General features: G+C 49.7%; 10 protein-coding genes across 10 annotated transcripts; 7 read left to right on the forward strand and 3 right to left on the reverse strand.

Moving 5' to 3' along the window:
- Positions 1–597: 597 nt before the first annotated feature.
- N7489_009121 (putative ethanolamine kinase) lies at positions 598–2,181 on the forward strand (the record flags this gene model as incomplete). The annotated part of the gene is made up of 5 exons (XM_056714871.1): positions 598–774; positions 858–969; positions 1,094–1,521; positions 1,595–1,941; positions 2,007–2,181. The coding sequence occupies 5 exons, from the start codon at positions 598–600 to the stop codon at positions 2,179–2,181; spliced, it is 1,239 nt and encodes a 412-aa protein (XP_056562493.1).
- A 2,089-nt stretch (positions 2,182–4,270) lies between these two features.
- On the forward strand, positions 4,271–5,509 carry N7489_009122 (aminoglycoside phosphotransferase family protein; the record flags this gene model as incomplete). The annotated part of the gene is made up of 2 exons (XM_056714872.1): positions 4,271–4,469; positions 4,533–5,509. 2 exons carry the CDS (start codon positions 4,271–4,273, stop codon positions 5,507–5,509), a joined length of 1,176 nt encoding a protein of 391 aa, XP_056562494.1.
- A 252-nt stretch (positions 5,510–5,761) lies between these two features.
- Positions 5,762–7,349, reverse strand: N7489_009123 (Zn(II)2Cys6 transcription factor; the record flags this gene model as incomplete). The annotated part of the gene is made up of 2 exons (XM_056714873.1): positions 5,762–7,269; positions 7,313–7,349. 2 exons carry the CDS (start codon positions 7,347–7,349, stop codon positions 5,762–5,764), a joined length of 1,545 nt encoding a protein of 514 aa, XP_056562495.1.
- A 661-nt stretch (positions 7,350–8,010) lies between these two features.
- Positions 8,011–9,186, forward strand: N7489_009124 (uncharacterized protein; the record flags this gene model as incomplete). The annotated part of the gene is made up of 1 exon (XM_056714874.1): positions 8,011–9,186. The coding sequence occupies one exon, from the start codon at positions 8,011–8,013 to the stop codon at positions 9,184–9,186; it is 1,176 nt and encodes a 391-aa protein (XP_056562496.1).
- A 568-nt stretch (positions 9,187–9,754) lies between these two features.
- On the forward strand, positions 9,755–10,222 carry N7489_009125 (type II 3-dehydroquinate dehydratase; the record flags this gene model as incomplete). The annotated part of the gene is made up of 1 exon (XM_056714875.1): positions 9,755–10,222. The coding sequence occupies one exon, from the start codon at positions 9,755–9,757 to the stop codon at positions 10,220–10,222; it is 468 nt and encodes a 155-aa protein (XP_056562497.1).
- A 448-nt stretch (positions 10,223–10,670) lies between these two features.
- Positions 10,671–13,447, reverse strand: N7489_009126 (putative C6 transcription factor QutA; the record flags this gene model as incomplete). Its single annotated transcript, XM_056714876.1, has 2 exons — positions 10,671–10,815; positions 10,869–13,447. The coding sequence occupies 2 exons, from the start codon at positions 13,445–13,447 to the stop codon at positions 10,671–10,673; spliced, it is 2,724 nt and encodes a 907-aa protein (XP_056562498.1).
- Positions 13,448–14,142: 695 nt separating this feature from the next.
- Positions 14,143–16,895, forward strand: N7489_009127 (putative quinate pathway repressor protein QutR; the record flags this gene model as incomplete). The annotated part of the gene is made up of 2 exons (XM_056714877.1): positions 14,143–16,587; positions 16,641–16,895. The coding sequence occupies 2 exons, from the start codon at positions 14,143–14,145 to the stop codon at positions 16,893–16,895; spliced, it is 2,700 nt and encodes an 899-aa protein (XP_056562499.1).
- A 388-nt stretch (positions 16,896–17,283) lies between these two features.
- N7489_009128 (uncharacterized protein) lies at positions 17,284–18,403 on the forward strand (the record flags this gene model as incomplete). Its single annotated transcript, XM_056714878.1, has 2 exons — positions 17,284–17,924; positions 18,028–18,403. The coding sequence occupies 2 exons, from the start codon at positions 17,284–17,286 to the stop codon at positions 18,401–18,403; spliced, it is 1,017 nt and encodes a 338-aa protein (XP_056562500.1).
- An 811-nt stretch (positions 18,404–19,214) lies between these two features.
- Positions 19,215–20,561, forward strand: N7489_009129 (inositol monophosphatase family protein; the record flags this gene model as incomplete). The annotated part of the gene is made up of 6 exons (XM_056714879.1): positions 19,215–19,401; positions 19,461–19,512; positions 19,565–19,653; positions 19,736–20,171; positions 20,267–20,398; positions 20,453–20,561. 6 exons carry the CDS (start codon positions 19,215–19,217, stop codon positions 20,559–20,561), a joined length of 1,005 nt encoding a protein of 334 aa, XP_056562501.1.
- Positions 20,562–20,769: 208 nt separating this feature from the next.
- Positions 20,770–21,825, reverse strand: N7489_009130 (shikimate dehydrogenase family protein; the record flags this gene model as incomplete). Its single annotated transcript, XM_056714880.1, has 1 exon — positions 20,770–21,825. One exon carries the CDS (start codon positions 21,823–21,825, stop codon positions 20,770–20,772), a length of 1,056 nt encoding a protein of 351 aa, XP_056562502.1.
- Between the last annotated feature and the right edge of the window lie 352 nt (positions 21,826–22,177).

Consider the following 22,177-nt stretch of genomic DNA (forward strand, 5'->3'; position numbering starts at 1 on the left):
CGACCCGTGACTTGGCAACAAGCAATAAACATTGTATGTTGTACATTGTACAGGCAAGATGCTTTAGTACCACTTCGCTGCCAAATTGCAATGGAAACAAAGAATACGACGTTCCAAAATCACGCTACAATATCCAAACAATAAGCTCATATTTCAAGACGACCAAAGCTTAATTAGTCGTGGCGGTGGACAAGTGCCTTTCGCCCTTAAGTACCCTGGGCCCCAGCAAATCAATTCCATCTTCCAATCACGGGTCGGGAGCACGAGACCTCCCCTCGCTGTCTCATTCACCTCCCCGCCATCCATAGCGTTCGAATTCTTCGCCCCTGAACCTTTTGTACCTTCGCCCTAATACAGAATCCGCCTTTCCACGTTGTGTTGTACTTCTTTCTAGAATTCATCCCCTTTCGCACATCGCACTACCCAGCCTGGCCTTGTGCAATTACCTAAATCTTGAATTCGGGGACCTCGTTACTGATATAGGGGCGGTGCCTCTCAAGCAGTTTTGGACTAATTAAATAGTACAAAACCATCCTGACACACAAACCAACTGGCGCCTATACCCCTTTTCGCACCTCCGCTACACTCAACTCCAATATGGGCTCGACAGAGACTCAGATGGCTGCGCCAGAATTCCGATACATTCCCCTATCATACAGCCATGCGGACTCCCAAGCATCTGCTCTCAGGCTAATCCTGACCCTCAACCCTGACTGGGAGGGTCCTGGCAACAATATTGAGTTCGTGCGGTTCACCGACGGCATCACCAACACTGTGTGTCTCTCTATCCCAGTGTTGCTTCCCACGGGACCAGCGACAAGGTCGGCAGAACCCAATTGAGGCTAACAGCTCCCTAGCTCTTGAAAATTATCAATCTGAAACCTGGCCTGACGGAGGAACAAATAGACAATGAGGCAGTACTGATGAGGGCGTACGGAAATGGCACAGAGGTCCTCATAGATCGCGAAAGTACGAGCAAAATCCCCCCGACGGACAACCTTCGTCAAGATTCCCACTTCTTGAACAAGAAAAATGCCCTCCGCGCCTCCCTTGCCCATTGCGACATATGCTGAAGTAGACCAATTATCCTTAGGAGAAACCAAGTCCCATGCACTCTTGGCCAGCCGTGGCCTGGCCCCGCCCCTCCTCGCTCGATTCAAAAACGGGCTGCTCTACCGCTTCATCCGCGGCAAGCCCTGCGGCCACCAGGATCTAGTCTCTCCGCCTATCTGGCGCGGCGTCGCCCGCCGCCTGGCGCAGTGGCACGCCGTTTTGCCTAGTAGCGGAGCCGCATCTGCCAAGGATACCTCTGTGGCTGAGATCGCGGCCTCCCAGGACGATGAGATCATGGTAATCAAGCCCCGGCGTGCGGGCCCGTCTATGTGGACTGTGCTACAGAAGTGGGTGCTGGCTTTGCCCGTCACCACGCCCGAGCAGCGTGCTCGCCGGCTGAGTCTGCAAGCAGAGCTGCAGTGGGTCTTGGATATCCTGGATGATGGGAAGGGGATTGGTGAAGACGGGGTATGTGACTCCCAGCCTTGATCCACTGGAAACGTGGATTGCTTGAATACAAGGCTAACCGCTGGTGTTATAGCTCGTCTTCTCGCACTGCGATCTCCTCTGTGCCAATGTCATTGTCCTTCCGAGCGAGAACGGTCTCCCCACCCCCGAAGATGTTATCGCGCCGGTCAACTTCATCGATTATGAGTATGCCGTCCCCGCGCCTGCGGCCTTCGATATCTCCAACCACCTTGCTGAGTGGGGTGGCTATGACTGCGATTACAACATGATGCCAACAAAGTCTGTGCGCCGTCAGTTCCTTACTGAGTACACGAAGAGTTACTGTGAACAACGCGGTCTTGATGCTTCGTCCCAGGCTGAGATTGTCGACCGGCTGTACGAGGATGTTGACCGCTTCCGTGGCATTCCTGGTCTCTACTGGTGAGTTCAGCGCACACAATTGGCAAGCAGTGTAATTGCCGCACCATGCTAAGAATATCTCCCAGGGGCGTTTGGGCACTCATCCAAGCGCAAATCTCCCAAATCGACTTCGACTACGCCAGCTACGCTGAGATCCGTCTCGGCGAGTACTACGCGTGGAAGCGCGAGGCAGACGGAAGCCGCAAGCAGGCTGGCGAGAAGATGCCGCTGCGCGAGTCCCGCTGGGCATCAGAGGAGTAAACGCATTTGCAATCCTCCCGTTTGGGTTCTGACCCTTTCCTATAAAGCGATGCCAGTCAATCTTTCGTCACTTCGTTTTTTTTTTCCGAACACTATCAATTCCCAGTGGTCCTGACACAACCACACCTACGCCTATACCTCATTCTTGCAATTGCAAGGAACCTTCAACATGGCACTCCAGAAATTCAACAACATTCTTGGAGTCAGCCTACGTCGAAACCGAATGACCGATGAGAACAACTCAAAAAGTTGTGGTCTTGGACGACCACAGACGAGGTCGGACTGACAGGTCCAACCCAAGGGAAAATAAAGAGAAAGATAAAATAAGGAGACTCGACTCCGATTTCAGTGTAGGGTCGGAGCAAGAGTCTTGGTCCCTGATGATATAGATGGTGGTTTGTCTCTTTGCATTGTGGTGGCCATTTTCCTACATGGTCTTGTGTGTTGTCTTTCAACAACGTCATAGCTGGGGTGTTCTGAGGTTAATATAGTTTCTTTGTTCCCTAATTTTTTCTATATTAGTCTAGTTTTGAATGAACTTATCTTAAAGACATGTTCGCTTGTTCCCACGTTTGTACCTACATGTAGTCTTCGGGGCGAGCTTGGCCCACAGCAAATTCCCACACAACGCCAATATCTCGAAGATGTGGTGAATCTCAGGCTGCTATGTGTAGATAATGTGCTATTATTACTCGAATAGACACGGCGCTCACATTTTGAACTGGAATTTGTTGTGAAAATACGAAAATAAAAATAAAATAATAAAGTAAAGAAACAAATGTTCAGACCGATCACTTACAAAATATATCTCCAGACATCACTGAGCAACACTATGTTTTCGGTATCTCAGTCAGTCGATGCAACCATACATGTATTTCTACCATCTGGATATCCTCACGCTCCTTACCAGTCTCGGCTGTTTAATTTTGGTGTTGAAAATAGCACCGGGTCTTCCTTTTCGTCCCTCCTAGTATATACATACGCTTGCCTTCGTTATTTTCACAAAACAAAGGGAAAAAGGAAATGGACGAAAATATCCTTCCAAGGTTGGTTACCGCACAAGAAGAGCCTCTCGTAAGGCTCGGCATTCGGCTTTAATTATGCGACAAGAGCCATATATTGGTCGACTCCTTTCAGAGCCAGCTGCAGGAAACCACAACAGTATCAACTGCATTTGGAAGGACCTGTTGACAAAGATAACAGGTTGACAGAAAAAAGAGTTGGGCAAGTAGCCTAGTGGACAATAAATAAGGAATCTCGTGAAGGGATCGATCTGACCACTATCTTTCCTAATTAGGAAATAGCCTATATGTAAGAAGTAAAGGGCCTCCCACCTGTGACCTGCCAATCCGCCTCAATTAGCTTAGTGGCTGGGGGGTCAGAAGTCTACCGACAGAAGCTGAGTATGTTCCCCTTGCCCCGGCTGGCTGGCATATTCTTAAGGTGACCTAGGTTTATGGAGGATATTCCCCTGCACCTGCTAAGTTAATTGGGTTCCCCCCTCGGAGGGGGTGTGGCGGCTCTAGGTCCTGACGGGTGGGATTCGTGGATTGGCAGGTACCACTTTTTTTCACATCTGATAGATATTGCTCTCCCTAGATGACGGTCCGTGACGCTGTCTATGATCTATCGTAAAATACGAGACAAGTTGGTGCATAGGATCGCGAAGCTCCAAGGGAAACTGTGGGTATTGTACGATGTGAGGATTGGAAGACAACTTGATTCATGGGATTGCAAGTCTTTCGCGGAAACTACGCGTTGTCGTAAGATGCCAGGGATCGATGAGCCTGGACGCGTGGTCTGCTGTGGCATGTAACCTGAATATGCCATAGAGTTAAGCTCAATCTCCATGGGTAGAGGCTAAAAGACCTTGATTTACGCCGCTGTCTCAGAATTGCTTAAAAAAACGATCCTGACTGGAAGCTCGCACTAGGAACAGGTTAAAGTGTGATGACTTTGAGTGTTCTGAATTATCAGCACACGTGATTATGTATCGAACTGCACTGTTTGTCTGAAATACACCGCTTGTTTTCCAAGATCATCAACTTGCGCCCTTCCGTATTTGAATATATCCAGTTCCCATTGCGAGATGTCAGGAAAAGGCGACTTCGAGTTGGAGGAGTCTCCACCTCCCCACAAATCCAAAGCTGCGAGATTCAATGCTCACATATTGAAAAGGTTGCAAGTCGCTGTCGTCAAAGACCCAGAGGTTAACCTGGTCGAGGAATTCCCACCTGAATATCCGCAACGTCTCATGGAGATGCGAAATTCAAGCGATCCCTCTCCTAGTAAGTATAACTAACAACCCTAATAGTTATTTCGTTCGCATAAATAATATGATCCTATGCTAGAGGAAATCAAATCAAAATCCCAACGATTTCCCAAGGGAGATGAAGACATTCGACAATCCCTTTCCGCATCAGATGCGGCCGAAATCCTCTTCCCTCTCTCAGATGCTGTTGCACAATTGCTCGAGACAGTGTCACAAACTGCGACACATTCGCTAGTAGTCGGACTCTCCCAAAGGCTGTTTGAACTTCTGCAAAACAGTGAGATCCTTTGGAAAGCTCCCTTCCCCCGCCAGAAGGGGGTATTCAAATGTTCGACAGGAATAGTTGTTAAAGCAGTACGCAACATGCAAGACTACACTGAATACACCACATTACAATATCTTGACAGTCACAAGCCAAGCATTCCAGCACCAAAACCTCTTGGATTAGTGCGTATGAGTGGAATTTCTTTCATATTCATGACCTATATGCGATCAGCGCCGCTTGGGGAAGTCTGGCATACACTCGATTCTTCTCAAAAAGCCGACCTTAGCAACCAACTCAACACGATACTTACCGATTTGAGAACTCTCCCTTATACCGAAGGGACTCCTCTAGGAGGAGTCGCAGGTGAAGGTTGTAAAGATCTTAGGAGGCATGTTCGCATGAGTGAGACACCAATCATTGGCCTTGAAGATTTTGAAACCTTTCTGTTCTCGAGCCCGCATCCGGGGGGGAATGTGTTCGTCAAGTTTCTTCGTCGATTATCATCGTCATTCACAAATGGTTCGGGGCCACGCATCGTTTTCACACATGGAGACATAAGGCCGGACAATCTTATGGTTATGTTGGCCGACAACAAGTACATCATTTCCGGAATCCTTGATTGGGAATATAGTGGATTTTATCCAGACTATTATGAATCTGTCAGGTGCACAAACTGCTTAGGCCCGTACGAGGAAGACGAATGGTTTTTATATCTGCCAAAATGTGTCTCACCGAACATCTACGCTCAACGGTGGCTTCTTGATCGAGTCAGGGAAACTAGGGTCATATGAAAAGGAGGCTCGGATGTCTGAAATAACGAGGCTTGAAACACCCCGATGAGAGAATGAGCACAATGTTTGAGGTGCGAGTTGGCCATATGTGAAACAGCTTCCCAACGGTTTAGATCCTAAAGTCAGAGCAAAATTGTAAGGCAGTGGGTTGTAAGAATTCCTTTGAAGTCATTCAATATCTTTCCTTCTATTTTATTCTTCGTGTATACGAACCATGAGCGTATATGGAACCCTTAGAATGTCTAGCATATATCACACGATGAGAATGTCACACTGCGGAGATTGAGATTGCTTTCGAGCCATGTCAATCCAAGATGTATAGGTACCAGGTTCACTCCACCAGGACTCAACGAACGAGAGAACACGCGCTCTGTCGAGAGTGCGGCTGATACGCATGACATTACCAAAACACTCCTGGATAATCCTCTGTCCGGTAGGATATCCTCGGAGCTCAGTCCCTGCCATGAAAAGCGGCCAGACAAGGTCCTGAGCGAACATGCCGTCTCGAGTCTCGGAGAGAAATTGTACATAGCGGAGGATTTCATCCCGAGACTTGCGTACATCATCACATGCAGTAGCGACCTCCGATAAAGCTTGATGGCTGTAAATGAGGGTTGCGTGGTAATACATCCAGATTACCAATTCAAAGCCACGTTGATCAGCCTCAGAGGAGAAGTCAATGGATTCACTGAGACGCATCATGCTGTTTCTAGCACATTCAATCTGTGACTGGATGTCTTGTATCGGGCCGTATGAAGAAGAAGTCTGCTCGATCGTCCCGGAACAAAATCTCAGACGCTCAAGGCGGGTGATTTGGTCGATGACCCGAATGAAGTCGGTGAAGACTGCGTTCTCGGCGCTTGCAGGAGGATACTTGATCTTCATGTTGTAGTTGCCAAATGTCGTCAGATCAGCCCATACAGAAGCCTCATAGAATTCTAACTCGAGAAACTGTTCGATGCAGGCTAGCTGGTGGTGCCGGCGCGGTCGGTTCCCTGACGCCAGGATGATCTCCCTCGCAGCGGAGAGATGCACTCTCCACCCAGCGCCTTGTGGTTTCATAAACTCATTATTACAAAGAATAATCACAGATGCAAGGGTGTAGGCAGATGTTGTGCTCGCTTCCAATGCCGACGAAGACGATATAGAAAGACTGTTCAACTCTTGAGCCAGTAAGGCAAGGGACTTATTTTGATAGTTTTTCGACATCTGTTGGAATGTTCCATGTCCCAGGTCATTTGGATGGTACTCCGATGCCAGGTCATGGGCGGCGATAGCAAGAATGGAAGAAAGGACTGTTTCGGAGCTCTCAGACATCGGTAGAATCATGTGACGCCATGCATTCTGTTGAGGGACCCACGCAAGTCGATGGGCAACTCGGTCGTTGAACCAGGAGATCAACCGTGAAACATGCAGTGGTCGAGCTTGCGAGAAGCAAAGTTCCGAAGCGGGGGATGGATAAGCTCCTGGTGAGAAACGGGCCGTGGGGTAGTGGTACCGATCCAGAGAATCTACGCTGTTGCCAGTAGCATAGGTATCACTTGACGTCTCTGACGAAGAACAAGGCGAGTTTGATGCTGTGACAGGAGCGTCGAGGGAGGGAAATGCTCTGCCCCGCAGACTACCGCGACTGGCGACGCCTTGGACCCATTTGAGCTGTCGGCCGTAGCCAGGGCATTGTAAATTGCGCTTTCCACATTTGTGGCAGCCCGGAAGCCCCCGGTCACACTTGATACGTCGCCTTTGACATGTTGGACAATCTGGTAATATTAGCCCCGCTTTAGCATGAGGTGAGATTCGTACCTTTAGCAGCCAACTGTTCCGTAGAACCTGCGGACATTTGCCTATCCCATTCGACTTTTCCACCGGTGATCACGGATAACCTTACAATAGAACGAGGGCGTTGATATAGGCAGTTCTGGGTTTCTGTGAGTCATGTGATACACACGATGGGAATTTGATGCTTTTGACAGAGTTGAACTGCGCTAGGCCTATTCGGGCATTTCAGTGCAAGTGGATTGGCCCTCTCCACCCGAGTGGACCGCCAGGTACATACATTCACACAAGTCACACGGCATACACGGGGAAGTGTTAACATATTGAATATTAGGTCTTCATTTGGCATTCTCATAGGATGACCAACGGCATCCGAATCCTGAGGATCGATTGTGCAATTCCCAAATATAGTCAAGGATCTGATTGGTCTCCAGCTAGTTATCCGGCTACCTAACCAATTAATCTATAACGGTCAATTCCTACTCCATCGAAGTAGCCCTAAGAAGGACTTAAACTGGTAATGTAAGTCGTTATACATCAAGCGTTGACTCCAAAAAGGGTTAGATCCGTCATAAACTCAATCTTTCCGTCTTGGCTTCCGCTTTTGGCAAGGGGCGATATCAACAGAAGTATAGGGGACCTGGACTGGCTCTTTCTCTCTTATTTCCAACACTTGAACACGCAGCGAACAAAACTTCTACAATCTACACCTTGCGTACAGAAGCATGTCTTCTCTTGATCTCGAGCTCGTTGCTCCCTCTACCCACCATGATAATAGCCATGAAAAGCGTTTCGTTTCTACTTTTGCAGGACATACTGTTCTGTCAGCAACTTCATTCTTAACCCTGGTCGACGTGACCGAGATCCAAGTTCGGCTTGTCCAAGTTTTGATGTCTACAACCGACAGCAAAGACACTCGGATTTCGAGTCCTTTATTCAGCAGTCGAACAGACAAAGCACCCCAGCGAAATCCAAGGATTGAACGAACCCTTCGAGAAGTTTCTCTGCCGGTACAGTCCAAAGAAGGGGTTAAGAATTGTCAAGGTGGAGTTGCCTCGAAGTCTTACTTCTATTTGGACATTCCAACGAATATACCCGCAACAACAAAAACACCTATTGGAACCATCACCTACGAAATAGAAGCTACAGCAGCGACTTCGAAGCACGGGATGATCACTCATCGTCGACCCTTGAATATCAACCGCCAGATGGGGTTGACCGTTCCAAAACAGACTGAGCAGAGCCTAAACTTCCCAACCTCGAACGCCATACAAGGAATGACCCTCTCACAAAACTCAACGCCGAGATCTGGATCCAGGATCTCATTCACAGCGACAATCCATACCCATTGGGAGACAGCCCCGGCAGCTCGACCAACAGAGCTCCGCTATCTTGTGGTGCGAGAGCTGAGGTGGCATGTCGAGGAAGTGGTTGAGATCATAAGCATTGGCAGCCCCGGAGTCAAGTATCCTATCTGCGAGCGACAGTCGGTCCGGAAGTTGTGTGATGGAAGTTCAAAGGGATACTGGGGATCCTCTCGCAATCCATACACTACGGAACCTTACAGACCAAATCTCGAGGAAAAGGCAGGAGAAAAACGAGGGATTCGCATTCCATTTGACTTCACAATTCCAAAACGGGCAAAGGTTGTGGATGATGTTGACCTGGCCGCATATGAGACTGGAACCGAGGGATTCGGCCAAGCACTATATTGTGGCTTTCCCGGGGAAGATTATTTATATTCGCCGGGAAGAGTGACCAAGGGAATCACTGTTCACCATCGGTTGAAGATTGAACTTGTTATGGGGGAAGATGTCTTTCATACAGGTACTGGCAAGCTTGTGGAACGGAAACGGCCGCGGACTATTGTATGTCCTGCAATTCCGTTCAGTGTTTGTTAGGTATCTACCTAGTTACGAGCCCTGGAGAAAAGATGAGGATGACTTGCTTGGTTGGCTTGTTTGTATTAGTCTATCGTGCTGTTGTACTGGTTTTATGAACAGCCAGCCGAGTCAAGGGGTTGATCAATAGATATTATATGAGAATCAAAATTTGTTTCACCTGGGTAGTGCTAGTAAAACAGGGTTGACCAAGTCATAGTTCTATATCAATTCGAAAAATTGACCCTTCAACCCCGGTATATGTCGGGTGGGTATAGATTTGACCATCGCACTGTTATTCCAACATGAATAATTAATCTAATATCGGAAAATTATGCAAAATAGTTGCAATCATCCAATAAAACAACTGGCAATATGGTCACTGGCAAATCCGCCCATTCCAAACCCCCGTGTTCCCACAAAATCCACGGCAAAGCGCTCTGCCGGGGCAAAATGCGGAGGAACAATATAAGAAGAATACATGCAATTATTACACGCCTACCATTAATATCATCTCCTTCCTATATCCAATCCATCGATTTTATTCTCTCTTAAATCCCCCAAATTCCCCCAATACCAAACCAGCAAAATGGGCAAATCCATCCTTCTAATCAACGGCCCGAACCTCAACCTCCTGGGCACACGCGAGCCACACGTCTACGGACACACAACCCTCTCCGATGTAGAATCAAACAGCCGCGAGATCGCCGCCAGCCATGGCGCCGTCCTAGAATCTTTCCAGTCAAACCACGAAGGCGCAATCGTGGACCGCATCCAGGCGGCGCGTGGCAAGGTCGACGGGATCATCATTAACCCGGGCGCGTACACACATACCTCTGTTGCGATCCGGGATGCCTTGCTCGGCATCGATGTTCCATTTATCGAGCTCCATGTGAGCAATGTTCATGCGCGCGAGCCCTGGAGACATCACTCGTACTTCAGTGATAAGGCTGCGGGGATTATTGTTGGTCTTGGGGTCTATGGGTATAAGGTTGCTGTTGAGCATGTTTGTGTTAACTTTGAGGAGAAGGAGAAAGGGGCTAAAGCCGCGCTCTGATTGTATATACACTTTTATGGATAGCTTCCACATGTATGATTCCATGTGCGTGGAGCCTTGCAGGAGGCTCATCCGTTTAAAAAACAGTTTTCTACCTACACTGCCCAGGTGGCGATTTCATATCCGTCATAAAAGCTATCTTACATTACCAGCTGTCTGGCCTGGAATAACTTTCTGTATTTTAGAAAGGTGCCGTACATTACCATAGACACAAGGAATTGGGACTCCGGTTTGAGGCTTCAAATGTGCGATAGAGCACGTGAGCCACGAACTGGCGTATAGCGGTTGCTCAGGGTCCAGATGTATGGCAGGCTAGGAGGCCAATGGGGCCGACCAGCGGCGACAGGGTGTTCCCACGGTATTCAGATCATCGGAATGGAATGATCTTGTAGGACATCATCGTTTGGTGGTTCCAGGCATGTTAAGAGGCTGCGACTCTCGTCGCACGTCAGCGGGGGGTGCCGTTATTGGGTAGCTGCTGGGTCTGTGCCAGCAAGAAAGGTTCAATCTGACTGGAGAATGAGTAGAGTTCAGGAATGCCCGCATCGGAGACAAAGCCTAAGTTCTGCATGAACTCTGGTTGATTGTCGGGTCTATAGAGTCTAAAGTCAGTCAATGTACAACAGAAAAGCAGATGAATGCTTACTTTTCCGCACCATCTAATGATGCGAGCTCATCAAATAATGCATCGAGATCAGGAGCAATCCGCTGCCTCCTCGGACGTGCGTAACCATCCATGTCAACGAACGAGCCCATATTGACAGATGGGTCGTGAAATGCTGTTGTATGGTACTGTGAGGTTTGATGGTACGGTGGCGAAAGACCGGCGAGCATCCCTGTACTATTATTGGATTCGGTAGGCATTGACGTAGGATGAGGAAGCCCATGGTTGAGAGAACCATCCAAGTGGCCCTGCTGTGGGGGAACTTCAGAGGTACCCCCAACGGAGGTTAGGGATGACGGCGTGCGGAGAAGAGATACATCTTCGATGTGTTGTGTGGTTCTAAGCCAAGGCGTAGAGAGAAATGGGTTTTCATGGGCAGCTGCGGCATGCATATTATTTTGGGGGGCATGTGTGGCATGTGTGGGATGGAGAAGATGTGAAGGTGTGGCTATTGCGAGCGATGACGGGATTGTCATGTCTCCGCCAGTAGAGGAATCGATGTGTTGTGAGACCGTAGGAGAGGTACTCAAGACTTGATATCCTTGTGATACATTTAGACCAGGGGAATGTTGGTCCGGCATAGTCCACAAAGTAGAAAGCTGGGAGGAAAAATTGTGGATGTTGTTTCGTAACCCCGTGTCAAGGACTGACGGGAGGTCCCTAGAAATCGATCGCGGAAGCCCAAATCGAAGAATCAGACCGAACGTTGGTGCGGTTGCTGAAAAGCTGTATGACTCCACATAGACATGAAGCAATTGCAAAAGCCTTTTTGAGCTTTCTGTAGCACGAATTTTGTGAGGGGGTTCAGGTATGTTCTGATCATGTTCACGAATGGCAATTTGAGAGCTGAGAGCAATGACAACACTTTCGTATGTCATCTCCAACCCAAATATATGTGGAGATGCCAGTCTCGCAGGGCGACTTTGTAGATCGACACGATAGCTCTTTGGTAATTCTGTTACCCAGCGCTGTAATTGCAACTCCAGTTGCTCCAGCTGCGATCGAGATATTGTTGGGTCATGCTTGCAACAGCATAGATCATTCAAAATTGATACGAGGCTGACGAGGCGATTGAAGGTGCTCAACGCGTGAAGGGGGCCGCGCTGCATAGATGCCCGTGAGGATTGCGTGGGCCGTAACCCGGTTTGATCTTCCCAAGGATGCCATTCCTCAAGACCATCTTCATTGACAGAGCCTATCCTGGCTAGGTCAGCCTTCCGCAGCGATGGGCATTGTGAGATTGATTCCGCAACGAGGGTTTCGAGAACAAAGCAACCTAAAAATACATGTTTTGCTCGACCAAGGTGTTTGTCTTGATCCGGAGTTCTCGATGACGAAGAATGTACAGGTTGACCGAGACCTAGTATATGCGCAATCCGAACAGCCTGACCAACAAGCATCCAGGATCCGGCCCATTCTTGTTGTCCGAATTTGACAAGACCCAGGATCAACAGTGCTTGCACGTGTCCAATCTCGTGTGGGCCACTCTCAGTCGGGATCAATTGCCGGGCTGTAGAATACATTTGTGATGAACTCATCCGATCACTAGGCTCCTCCCCCACTTCGGTGGAGGCTGATATAGAAGCATCCTGGAGCGAAGCGAGGGTGAGAACAGCCCACAAGGCCGCATGTTCCCCAGACCCGGGGGTTACACCCGATGCATATAAATCGCCTTCGGTATACTTAAAAGCGGTGCGAAGTATGTCATGTTTTTCGAGAATGGGGAACCAACATTGTGTGTAGGAGAAATACACATCAAAAAGGGGCCATGCGTTGTATGGGAGCTTAAGAGGGGTTCTCATGGAGAGCGATCGAGGGTGATCAGGATCCGGTGGAAAGGTGAAAGAGGTGGAAGGTTGGTCATCTGGTGTAATTGTCTGAACACCACAGTCTGTGGTTGGGCGTGGTCCGGCAGCTTTCATAGGAGCGGCGCCTACTGCGGTTCGAGTCGGCGACACTCCCAATAATGGCGTCTCGCGAGCTTCCATGCCTTCTGGGATCCGCCACTCCTGTGCTTCGGCGGAAGAAAGAATTCCTTCGACATCTAGAGGTGTTTCTCCCTCGTCATATGCCTGGAGATTTCGCCCCCTTTCCTCCTCCGGCTGTTCTAGTACTACCAGAATTCGTTCAATGTCTTTGAGTACTGTGCTGTTTTTGAAGGAAGCTAACAAAGCATCAGACCCTTCCGTTTCTTTACCCATTGTGGCCAAGTGACTCGGAAGATTGATTGATCGCATCAAAGCTCGCATGACTTCTTCACTGCCTTGGATCCGTTGGAATGTCAACCCCCAAAGCAACTCCAGCGATCGAATGTAGCCCGTGGGCAGGCCTCGTTTCTTCGGGTTGGCCTTGTAGGTACAGGGTCGACAGAGCGATGCACAAGTCGAACACACAGGCTGTTTTCCGTCACATTTGTCCTTTTTCGACCGGCAACTATCGCAGGCCCGTGAAACACGCTGACGCTTCTGTTCCCCCGTCGCCCTCCCATCGTCTTCCGGGTCAGCCCATCGGCGTTTGGATTTGCTGCTAGTGCCGGTGGCTTGCCGCTGTTCAGCGCTCATGGCGGTTGATTTCGTGATCCACTCTGAGGCCTCGGGCGCATGATCCCGCAAAGCGATATGTGATGAATCCTTTGCCGATAGGCGATTGCACGTACGATCGGGCGACTACGCCATAAAAATGAGCCCCACTGGAGGGATATTAGGGCGGGAGAATCGCAATGTTGAGGGTCGGTGCAGCAGACAAGGTGCTTGCCAACAGGGTTCTTCCGGGGAAGGTTGGATATCCGGCTAGCGGTGAGCTAGTCACTGTCTCGCAAAAGGTAATCGTGTGAAGACTGAGCTATAGGCTATAGATTTGAAGCTGATTTTTGAGTCAGCTATGGTCACAAATCAGATAAGCCACAGCAACTTCGATAGATTCCCCAATGTGTTCTGCACGTTCGTATCTGTCCCCCGCGGGGAAGAGGAAAACCGAAAATCCCCGGGTGAGTGCTCGTCCGCCTTATGTAACGGGAACGTATCGCCCAGACCCGCGCCCTTTCGCACGAATATTCTTTTCCCCCCGCAAAACTTGCTCTAGGTGCCCAGGTGGGAAATCCCGCTTACCATATCAGTTCCCTCCACATCCCCGGATCCCCTAATCACATATATCTCGATACCCTACGGCCCTCCATCCCACCTTTCCATCTGTGGTAATGGGTCCTCGACTACCCTGCTCCTGATCTCATTCCCGCACGTGGGACCCTCGTTGCGCCATGTCTATGTTGGTACGCCCACCGAAACGAAAGCTCCACGAGGTTGAAACTATACACGATGGGCCTCGAAAGTACAGCTCGGGTATCGCGCCCTGTCCCACTGTCCACCTTTCATCAAGGCCACCTTCTCGTCAATTGGGTGAACATAGAGAACCATCCGGAGATTCGCGTCCACCATCGCTGAGAGAAGCACACTCGAACCGCGGATCACCGGTGCTGTTTGAACATGGCCATCTCCAAACCCCGCGCATCTTCAGCCCGGACGCATCCATTGTATTGATCGGAATCCGTGGCACGGGAAAGTCAAGTTTGGCGGTCATCCTCGCGGCGACATCCGGACGACGATTGATCGATGCAGACCGCTACTTTCAGCAGAGCGTGGGATGTTCCCGCGCTGAGTTCAAGAAAGAAAATGATGGATTTGTATACCGGCAACAAGAGGCCCGCGTCTTTGAGTCAATGTTGGCAGATAACCAAGAGGGATGTGTGATTGCCTGTGGGGCCGGATCGATGGAACGTAACGGCCAAAGGGTTCTTAAGGAGTTTGCCCAGACACATCCGGTTATTCACGTTATTCGAGATCCAGAGAGTATCCAGTCATATCTTAAAGCGTGGGATACGCAAAAGGTGCGACATTTCCTAGAGTTGTCAGGGCCGATATATCGAGGATGCTCGAACCTCGAGTTCTTCAATCTGTCAGAGGCCAGAAGTGATAGCGACGATGCATCACCGACGCACCGAACAGAACCTAGGTCACATACTCCCGTTCCGTTTTTAACGTTGAAACGAGTCCAGCGTGACTTTCTCCGCTTCATTGCCTTTATCACCGGTGACATTGCGGAACTTAACAGCCAACATGCATCGTTCCCGCTGTCGCTGTTGCCTGTGGAATCTCGTATGTACACGTCTGCAGTGTCTGTACCATTCTCCAAGGTGTGTGAGAAGGGTATTGATATTGAGCAACTGGAATTCACTGCCGATGCCTTCGAACTGGCAGTCGACGTGACAGATCCTTCTGGTCAGTCAGGCCTCAGCTCACGTCTTGCGGACAGTATCAGTCAGGCAGTAGCAACCATTCGTCGCAACATTATTGTGCCGTTGATATATCATGTGGAAAGCTATCCCACATCCACGGGGTCTCTGTCTCCTAGCCAAGTTCCCGTGAGAAGTACCGATGAAACCTACTTAAACCTCGTCCGACATGGCCTGCGGCTCTCCGCCGGTTTCCTCACAGTAGACCTCACCCGTGATGACAGTATTATTTCCCAAATCATCTCTGCAAGTGGGAGGACCAGGATCATTGGCCATTTTGAAGCCTTCCATCCCCTACCGGGGGGTTGGGATGGCGATGAGTATATGAAAGTGTATGAGCGGGCCAAAAGCCTTGGATGCGATATAGTCCGACTGTGTCAACCAGCCGAGACACCTGAAGACAACCTCGCGGTGCAAAGATTTCGCCATCGCGTCCAAAGCCTGCCAGTCGCTGGTCTCTCTCTGATCGCCTACAACACCGGCCCGCTTGGCCGTATGTCTCGCTGCTTCAACCCTATCCTCTCCCCGGTCACACATGCCTCCCTAGTAACGGAACTTCCAACGCATCTACGATCATGGATCACAGCCTGTGAAGCGCAAAAGGCGCTTTATAGCTCATTCGCCTTGGACCCGATGCAATTCTTCGTCTTTGGCGCCAACACAACATATAGTCTGTCGCCCGCGATGCACAACACTGCTTTCAAAGTCTGCGGTTTGCCGCACAAGTACTCAATTCACCAATCACCTACTCTACGAGGGCTTAATGACCTCGTGGAAAATCAATACTTCGGTGGATCAAGTGTCAGTCTTCCGTACAAAACAGAGTGTATTCCTCTCCTCCACTCAATGTCTGCGCATGCGCGAGCCATTGGGGCCATCAATACTCTCATCCCAATCCGCAACATCGATGACCTGGACGACACCCGTCTTCAAGAATCTTCAGTCTTCCTTCAAAAGAGCCGTGCCGGTCCTATCAAGGGCCTACATGGTGATAACACCGACTGGATCGGAATCTGCAATTGCATTCGCCGCGGTCTCTCCCCGGCAAATGCGGTCCGCTCATCATCGACAGGTCTTGTCGTCGGATCCGGTGGAATGGCTCGCGCAGCAATCTACTCCATGATCCATCTTGGCGTGCAAAATATCTTTGTCTACAATCGTACGCTCGCCAATGCTGAGAGACTAGCACATCACTACAACCGGCAAGATCTCCGTTCAAAAGAGGCCAGCGGGTCTGGCCGCCCTACAGTTCACATTATTGCTTCATTATCAGACCCCTGGCCTGCAGACTTCAAACAGCCGACAATTGTTGTCTCGGGGATTCCGGCTCATAGCATTGGCGGCGAGCCAGCACCCAACTTCCAAATGCCAACACAATGGCTAGAGAGCCCGACAGGTGGCGTTGTTGTTGATGTAAGTTTATAGTAGTCTCGAATATGGCCTTTTATTCCTAACCAATCTCTTAGCTGGCATACAAGCCCCTCAATACCCCTCTCATGAAACAAACACGGGCTCTATCCCATCGTGGTTGGGTAGCGTTGGATGGCCTTGATGTTCTGCCAGAGCAAGGTTTCGCCCAGTTCGAACTGTTCACTGGCCGCCGTGCTCCCCGGCGCGTTATGCGGAGCATTGTACTCCAAGAGTACAAAGGCGATGAAGGAAATAATGATCATGAAACGATACAGGACAGGTTACAGCAAATGGACGGACAACCGACTTGAATATCTCAGCTACTCTCATAAATGATGATCAAGTGCCGCACCTCTTCGCCAGGTGTTGAAAATACGTTTCTTCCATGGATGTATTAAATCAACGGAATGCCCAGCTGTATACCGCAGATACCGATGTCTTTGAGACGTCATGACGAACGAAGCTTATGATCCCCATTATATTTGTTGACCGGAAAAGTGGTCCCGCTTCTCAAACATAATCCAAAATAAAATAATAAGATCAGCCCACGGATGTTGCTTTGTAGTAAGGGAGACCAGTGTCTCGATCAATTGGCTTTTGAGTCACAACCTGACAGCCTTGGCCCTGTGACACTTGCAGGTTTCGTTTTCTTCTTTCCCCTCCACCTCATCTCGAATTCGGACCATCAAGAGCCCCAATATGGTGGCCTTGCTAGATATTCTCTCGGAAGCCAGCTACCTCCGCCTAGGAGTACCCTGCTCATTTGTTGACGAATCTCCCCGCCAAGGCGGCTCCCACACCGTATTCAAAATTGTGTTTGAGGACTCTGTCGAGTGGGCTGCTCGAGTCGGTCACGATCCCAATAACTGGGAAAATGAACTACGCGCAGTGAAAACCTTCCAGTGTCTGAAGCAACAATGTACAGCAATCAGAGCACCGACCCTACTTTACAGCTCAAAGCACCCAGTCCTATATTCAGAATGGGTCAATGGCGCGCCACTAGCTATCTGGAATCTTCAAGTTCCTCAGGTTCAGCGCGAAGCACTTTTGGATGACATGGCCGATTTTCTGCTCCAAGTATGGACTGCACGGGCCCCTCCTGACCTTACTGTAGCGCAACCAACCCTATACTCGCACTGGCTCACAGAGAGCCTAGATCGAGCTCTCCGCCGAACCTTGAATGGAACTGCGAAATGGGGTGACGCTGTTAACTATCTCATCATGCGGTCCATGATTCCGGGATATGCTATTCAGTTTGATCAGTATACTGGTATTGCGTTTGCCCATGGGGACTTGCGTGCACATAATATCATGAAGAGTGATACCTTCCGCTTAACTGGGTATGCAAAATCAGCTATTCTTCTCCATTGCTCGTTCCTTTCTCTTTTTCTAGTTAGCAAGGGGACTCGACATGACCGTCTTTTAACGGTATAAACTATACAGGGTCATCGATTGGGATTGGATGTATATGGCTCCGCTACCGGCTGCCATACACCACCCGTGGTTCATAGCTGATACCCCCGGATGGAACAACGACGGTGTCCGAGTGGGAGAGACATTCGGCGAGGATCGTGCTTACCTTGAGGCTGCCATCGAGAGGCTAGAGCGTTTGCGGGGACTACCTCATACGGTGTCGGCATTACTCAGAGGGTCGGGGGAACGTCTGCTTTTCCAATCCGCCTTCCACTTTCAGGGGATACATGAAAGATTTGTCGAGGCTAACTGTCATTGGACTGAGAGGCATCTGAAATCTGCAAGATCTGAACTTGATACGGTCCTTCATCTATACCCCGACCTAGGTGAGAAAAGCGGTGCATAGAGAGTCAAAACGTGGCTAGAGAACGAACTACAAGAGGGAGAAATAGTCTCAATGGATACCACTTCATGAATTTCTAGCCCAAATGCACCGTTGGCAAGTGATCTCACGCCTGCAGAAGTTTTAGAATACCAAATACTATACCATCTCCAACTCCTTCGTATTTCTGGGTTGGTGTGTACAAATCTGATCTGAACAGTAGATCTACGTTCCACGGTAGCCTTCTCCAGAGATTTGATGACTGAGTTCGGGATCGGTCAATTGAATAATGACAACCGCGCTGCACATACTACAGCGTTTATCATAGGAGGCATGGTATGCCACTAGGTTAAGCCTGCTCCAACACGTGATGGGGCGACATCACTTCGTATATTCGTAGACGGTATAGACAAGCATATAAAGCACCTTTCATGCATGTCATAGTTGGCTGGAATGATGTACGATATAGCTATCAAAACACACGAACAATTGAGCAATATGCGCGAGAGACGGGCAATCCAAAAAGCTCTGGACTGGAATATCGTGATGATTCTTTGTATTGCTTCATATAACATACATATTAGAAGCGAGTCAACCAGCTTTTATACTCCGTATTGAAGGCCTATAAATTCTCCATAAAGTGGGGAAATCTCTCGATAAGCAACCTTGGAACACCCGAGGTCGGCTAGTGACGGTTATTTTGAATATCCAATTTTCACCGGATGACTCAAGAAGCTAGACTTTTCCTTCATTCTTGGAATCTTTTCTTATATTAGCAGACTTTGATACATCTTTTGTATCTTGTATCCACACATCCCTGTTACTCCATTCCACCATGGCCATCGGACCCTTCACCCAAAATGAACTGGACGAGATATACGCTTTCGCAGTAGATCTAGGCCGAAAGGCAGGCAAGCTGCTCATGGACCGAGTCGACCAGCGTATCTCAGACGCAAATGGCCACTCCAACTCCTTCGAAGAGAAGGAAAACTCAGTAGACATTGTGACGCAGACCGACGAGGGTACGGCGCAGCTGATAAGGCAGTTATCAGACATTATCGCTAACAGTTTTACCTGGCAGACGTCGAAGTATTCATCCGAAGTGCCCTGGAGGCCAGATATCCGTCTCACAAGTTAGTCCTCTTTTTCACACTCCACTTGGCAGCAAAGCTAACAAACCCCTAGATTCCTCGGCGAAGAGGCATATGCCAAAGGGCAGTCGCGCGACTACCTCATTGATGAACAACCAACATGGTGCATCGACCCATTAGATGGTAAATCAAGACCTCATGGACCTTGGTCAACTGCTCGTGGTTGGAAAGGCATCGCAAAACAACTCAACTAATAACCCCCCAGGAACCGTAAACTACACACATATTTTCCCTATGTTCTGTGTCTCAATCGGCTTCATCGTGCAACATAAGCCAATAATTGGTGTAATCTATGCCCCCTTCACAGATCAGCTCTGGTCCTCTTGCAGCGGGCGCGGGGCCTGGCTGAACGAGACTCGCCGCCTTCCGCTCATCCACAACCCAACCCCGCCAATGCCGGCCAATGCACCTTCACAGTGTATCTTTTCTTGCGAGTGGGGTAAAGACCGTCGCGATATTCCGGATGGAAATATGCATCGCAAGATTGAGAGTTTTGTTAATATGGCTGCAGAGGTGGGTAGTCGGAATGGGAGAGGTGGTATGGTGCATGGTGTGCGCAGTTTGGGTAGTGCGACGCTTGATCTCGCGTATGTTGCCATGGGATCTTTTGATATTTGGTGGGAGGGAGGTTGCTGGGAGTGGTGAGTTCTGTTTGTCTTTTTTCTTTCTTCTTCCTTCGGTCCTTTTATATCCTTGGAGTGTCGGATGTCTGGTATGCTGGTGCTGACTATTATAGGGATATCGCTGCCGGTGCCGCTATTCTTTTGGAAGCTGGTGGACTTATGACTACTGCTAACCCACCAGAGGATGTGGAGACGGCGCCCATTGAGGATGTCCGACTCGGCAGCAGATTGTATTTGGCTATTAGGTGAGTCTGGGTTGTTTCTTTTGTCTTTAGCCCTGCTAATCAGTGACATTTCAGACCCGCTGGCCCATCCGCCACCGAGACAGGCCGTGAAACCCAAGAGCGGACAGTACGCGAAGTCTGGCGCCGAGTCCGTAACCTGGAATACTCACGGCCTGGTGCCTGAATAATCTCGGAGCGGTTTGACCTTGTTCTATTCTGTATAGACGTCTGATGATATGTACAGATTTTCATATTGACCTTATGGTAGATCCAGAGAGACGTATGTCAAAACAAATACGCCATCCATATATATTTATAGACAATGCAACTAGCAGCTATCTTGCGCTCTATACAATGATTAGAAAAGTCGAGACATGACCGTAAAAAGGAAATCACAGACTGGACTTCGCAGATTCCCGTTCCGCGATAGTCTTCGCAACAAGGTCTTTAACCTGTTTCACAAGGCCAGGAGTACCGATGACATCCTTTCCAGTCCAAAGACGGGCCTGCTCGAGACCCTGCCAAATCAGAGCCTCAGAGCCAAGGATGACCTTCCACCCGCCAGCAGAAGCCAAGTGAGCGATCTCAGTCCACGGCGTGGGGTGGTAGCACATCTCCAAGATAACACCCTGCTGCTTGTCCGCATCGGCAGCAGTACCCAAGAAAGCCTGGATGATAGCGCGAGCGCGGAGCTCCTCTGGAGATTTCGGAGGGTAGTTGGGAATACCAGAGACAATAGCCGCGGGGGCCTCGAGACGGGCCGCGTCCGCAGGGTCGGTGACGGGAATAAGAGGAGCCTGGGCATTGGGGTCGGGGTTGCGACGACGGTCCTCCTCGAGGATGGCGGCGACCTCGGCGGCGTCGCGGTTGACGACGTAGATACGACTGGAGCCGAGCCAGCGGCGCATAACGTAGATGGCGGTGCGGGCGGTGCCACCACCGCCGATAATGAGCGCGGGTCGGCCGCGGAAACGGGATGGGTCAGGTGCGTTCTGGATAAGGGCTTCCCGGATGCCGTCGCAGTCGGTGTTGGTGCCGACATACTGCCGCTGACCGGTTGTTGGGTCGTCGCGAAGAAAGATGGTGTTGCAGGCACCGGCTTGGCGGGCGTGCTCGGTGAGGTCGTCCAGGTATGGCATGATTGCGACCTTGTGAGGCATCGTCACCGAGGAGCCGACGAATTTGGGATTGGACTTGATCGATGCTAGGTATTTCTCAATTGGTGGCGACCGTGTGTATGGGGGCGGGTATGTCTCTGATGAGCCAGACACGCTGGATAGGGGGATTTGGGTCCAATTGAGGCCGAGCACATTGTAGACTGTCTGATGGAGAGGTGGGGAAAGAGAGTTCAGAAGAGGGTGGCCGTATAAATAGGCGACACCATCGCGGTTGGAGGGGATGGAGATGGGCTCTTCTGGCGGCGCTTGGTTGATTTCTGTGAGAGACATGATGAATTATGTGTATTGATCTGCTTAGATATGCAGATTTTAGAGAGGGGAGGCCTACAATGTTATAAGATGAGATTCGAATTCCAGAAAATACTTAGCCTCTTAGCCTCACGATGTCCCAGTGGATATTTACTCTGCCGGGTGGGGCTTTTCTGTTTTCCACCGTAGCTGCCGCCGCTTTTTTATTTCACTTCGGGGAAATATTTGAACCGAGGCATCTATTAAGCTGGATTCTCTCCCAATTGACAGTTAATTTCCTAATCCACCCGAGGCAAAGTAGTTATCTTGGGCTAAATTCCGAATACTAGCGAAGTTGTAAAATGAAGCAAGGGGGTACAAACGGCCGCCTGCA

The sequence above is a fragment of the Penicillium chrysogenum genome, assembly GCF_028827035.1.
Source record: "Penicillium chrysogenum strain IBT 35668 chromosome Unknown utg000005l_segment0_segment0, whole genome shotgun sequence".
NCBI lineage: Eukaryota > Fungi > Ascomycota > Eurotiomycetes > Eurotiales > Aspergillaceae > Penicillium > Penicillium chrysogenum.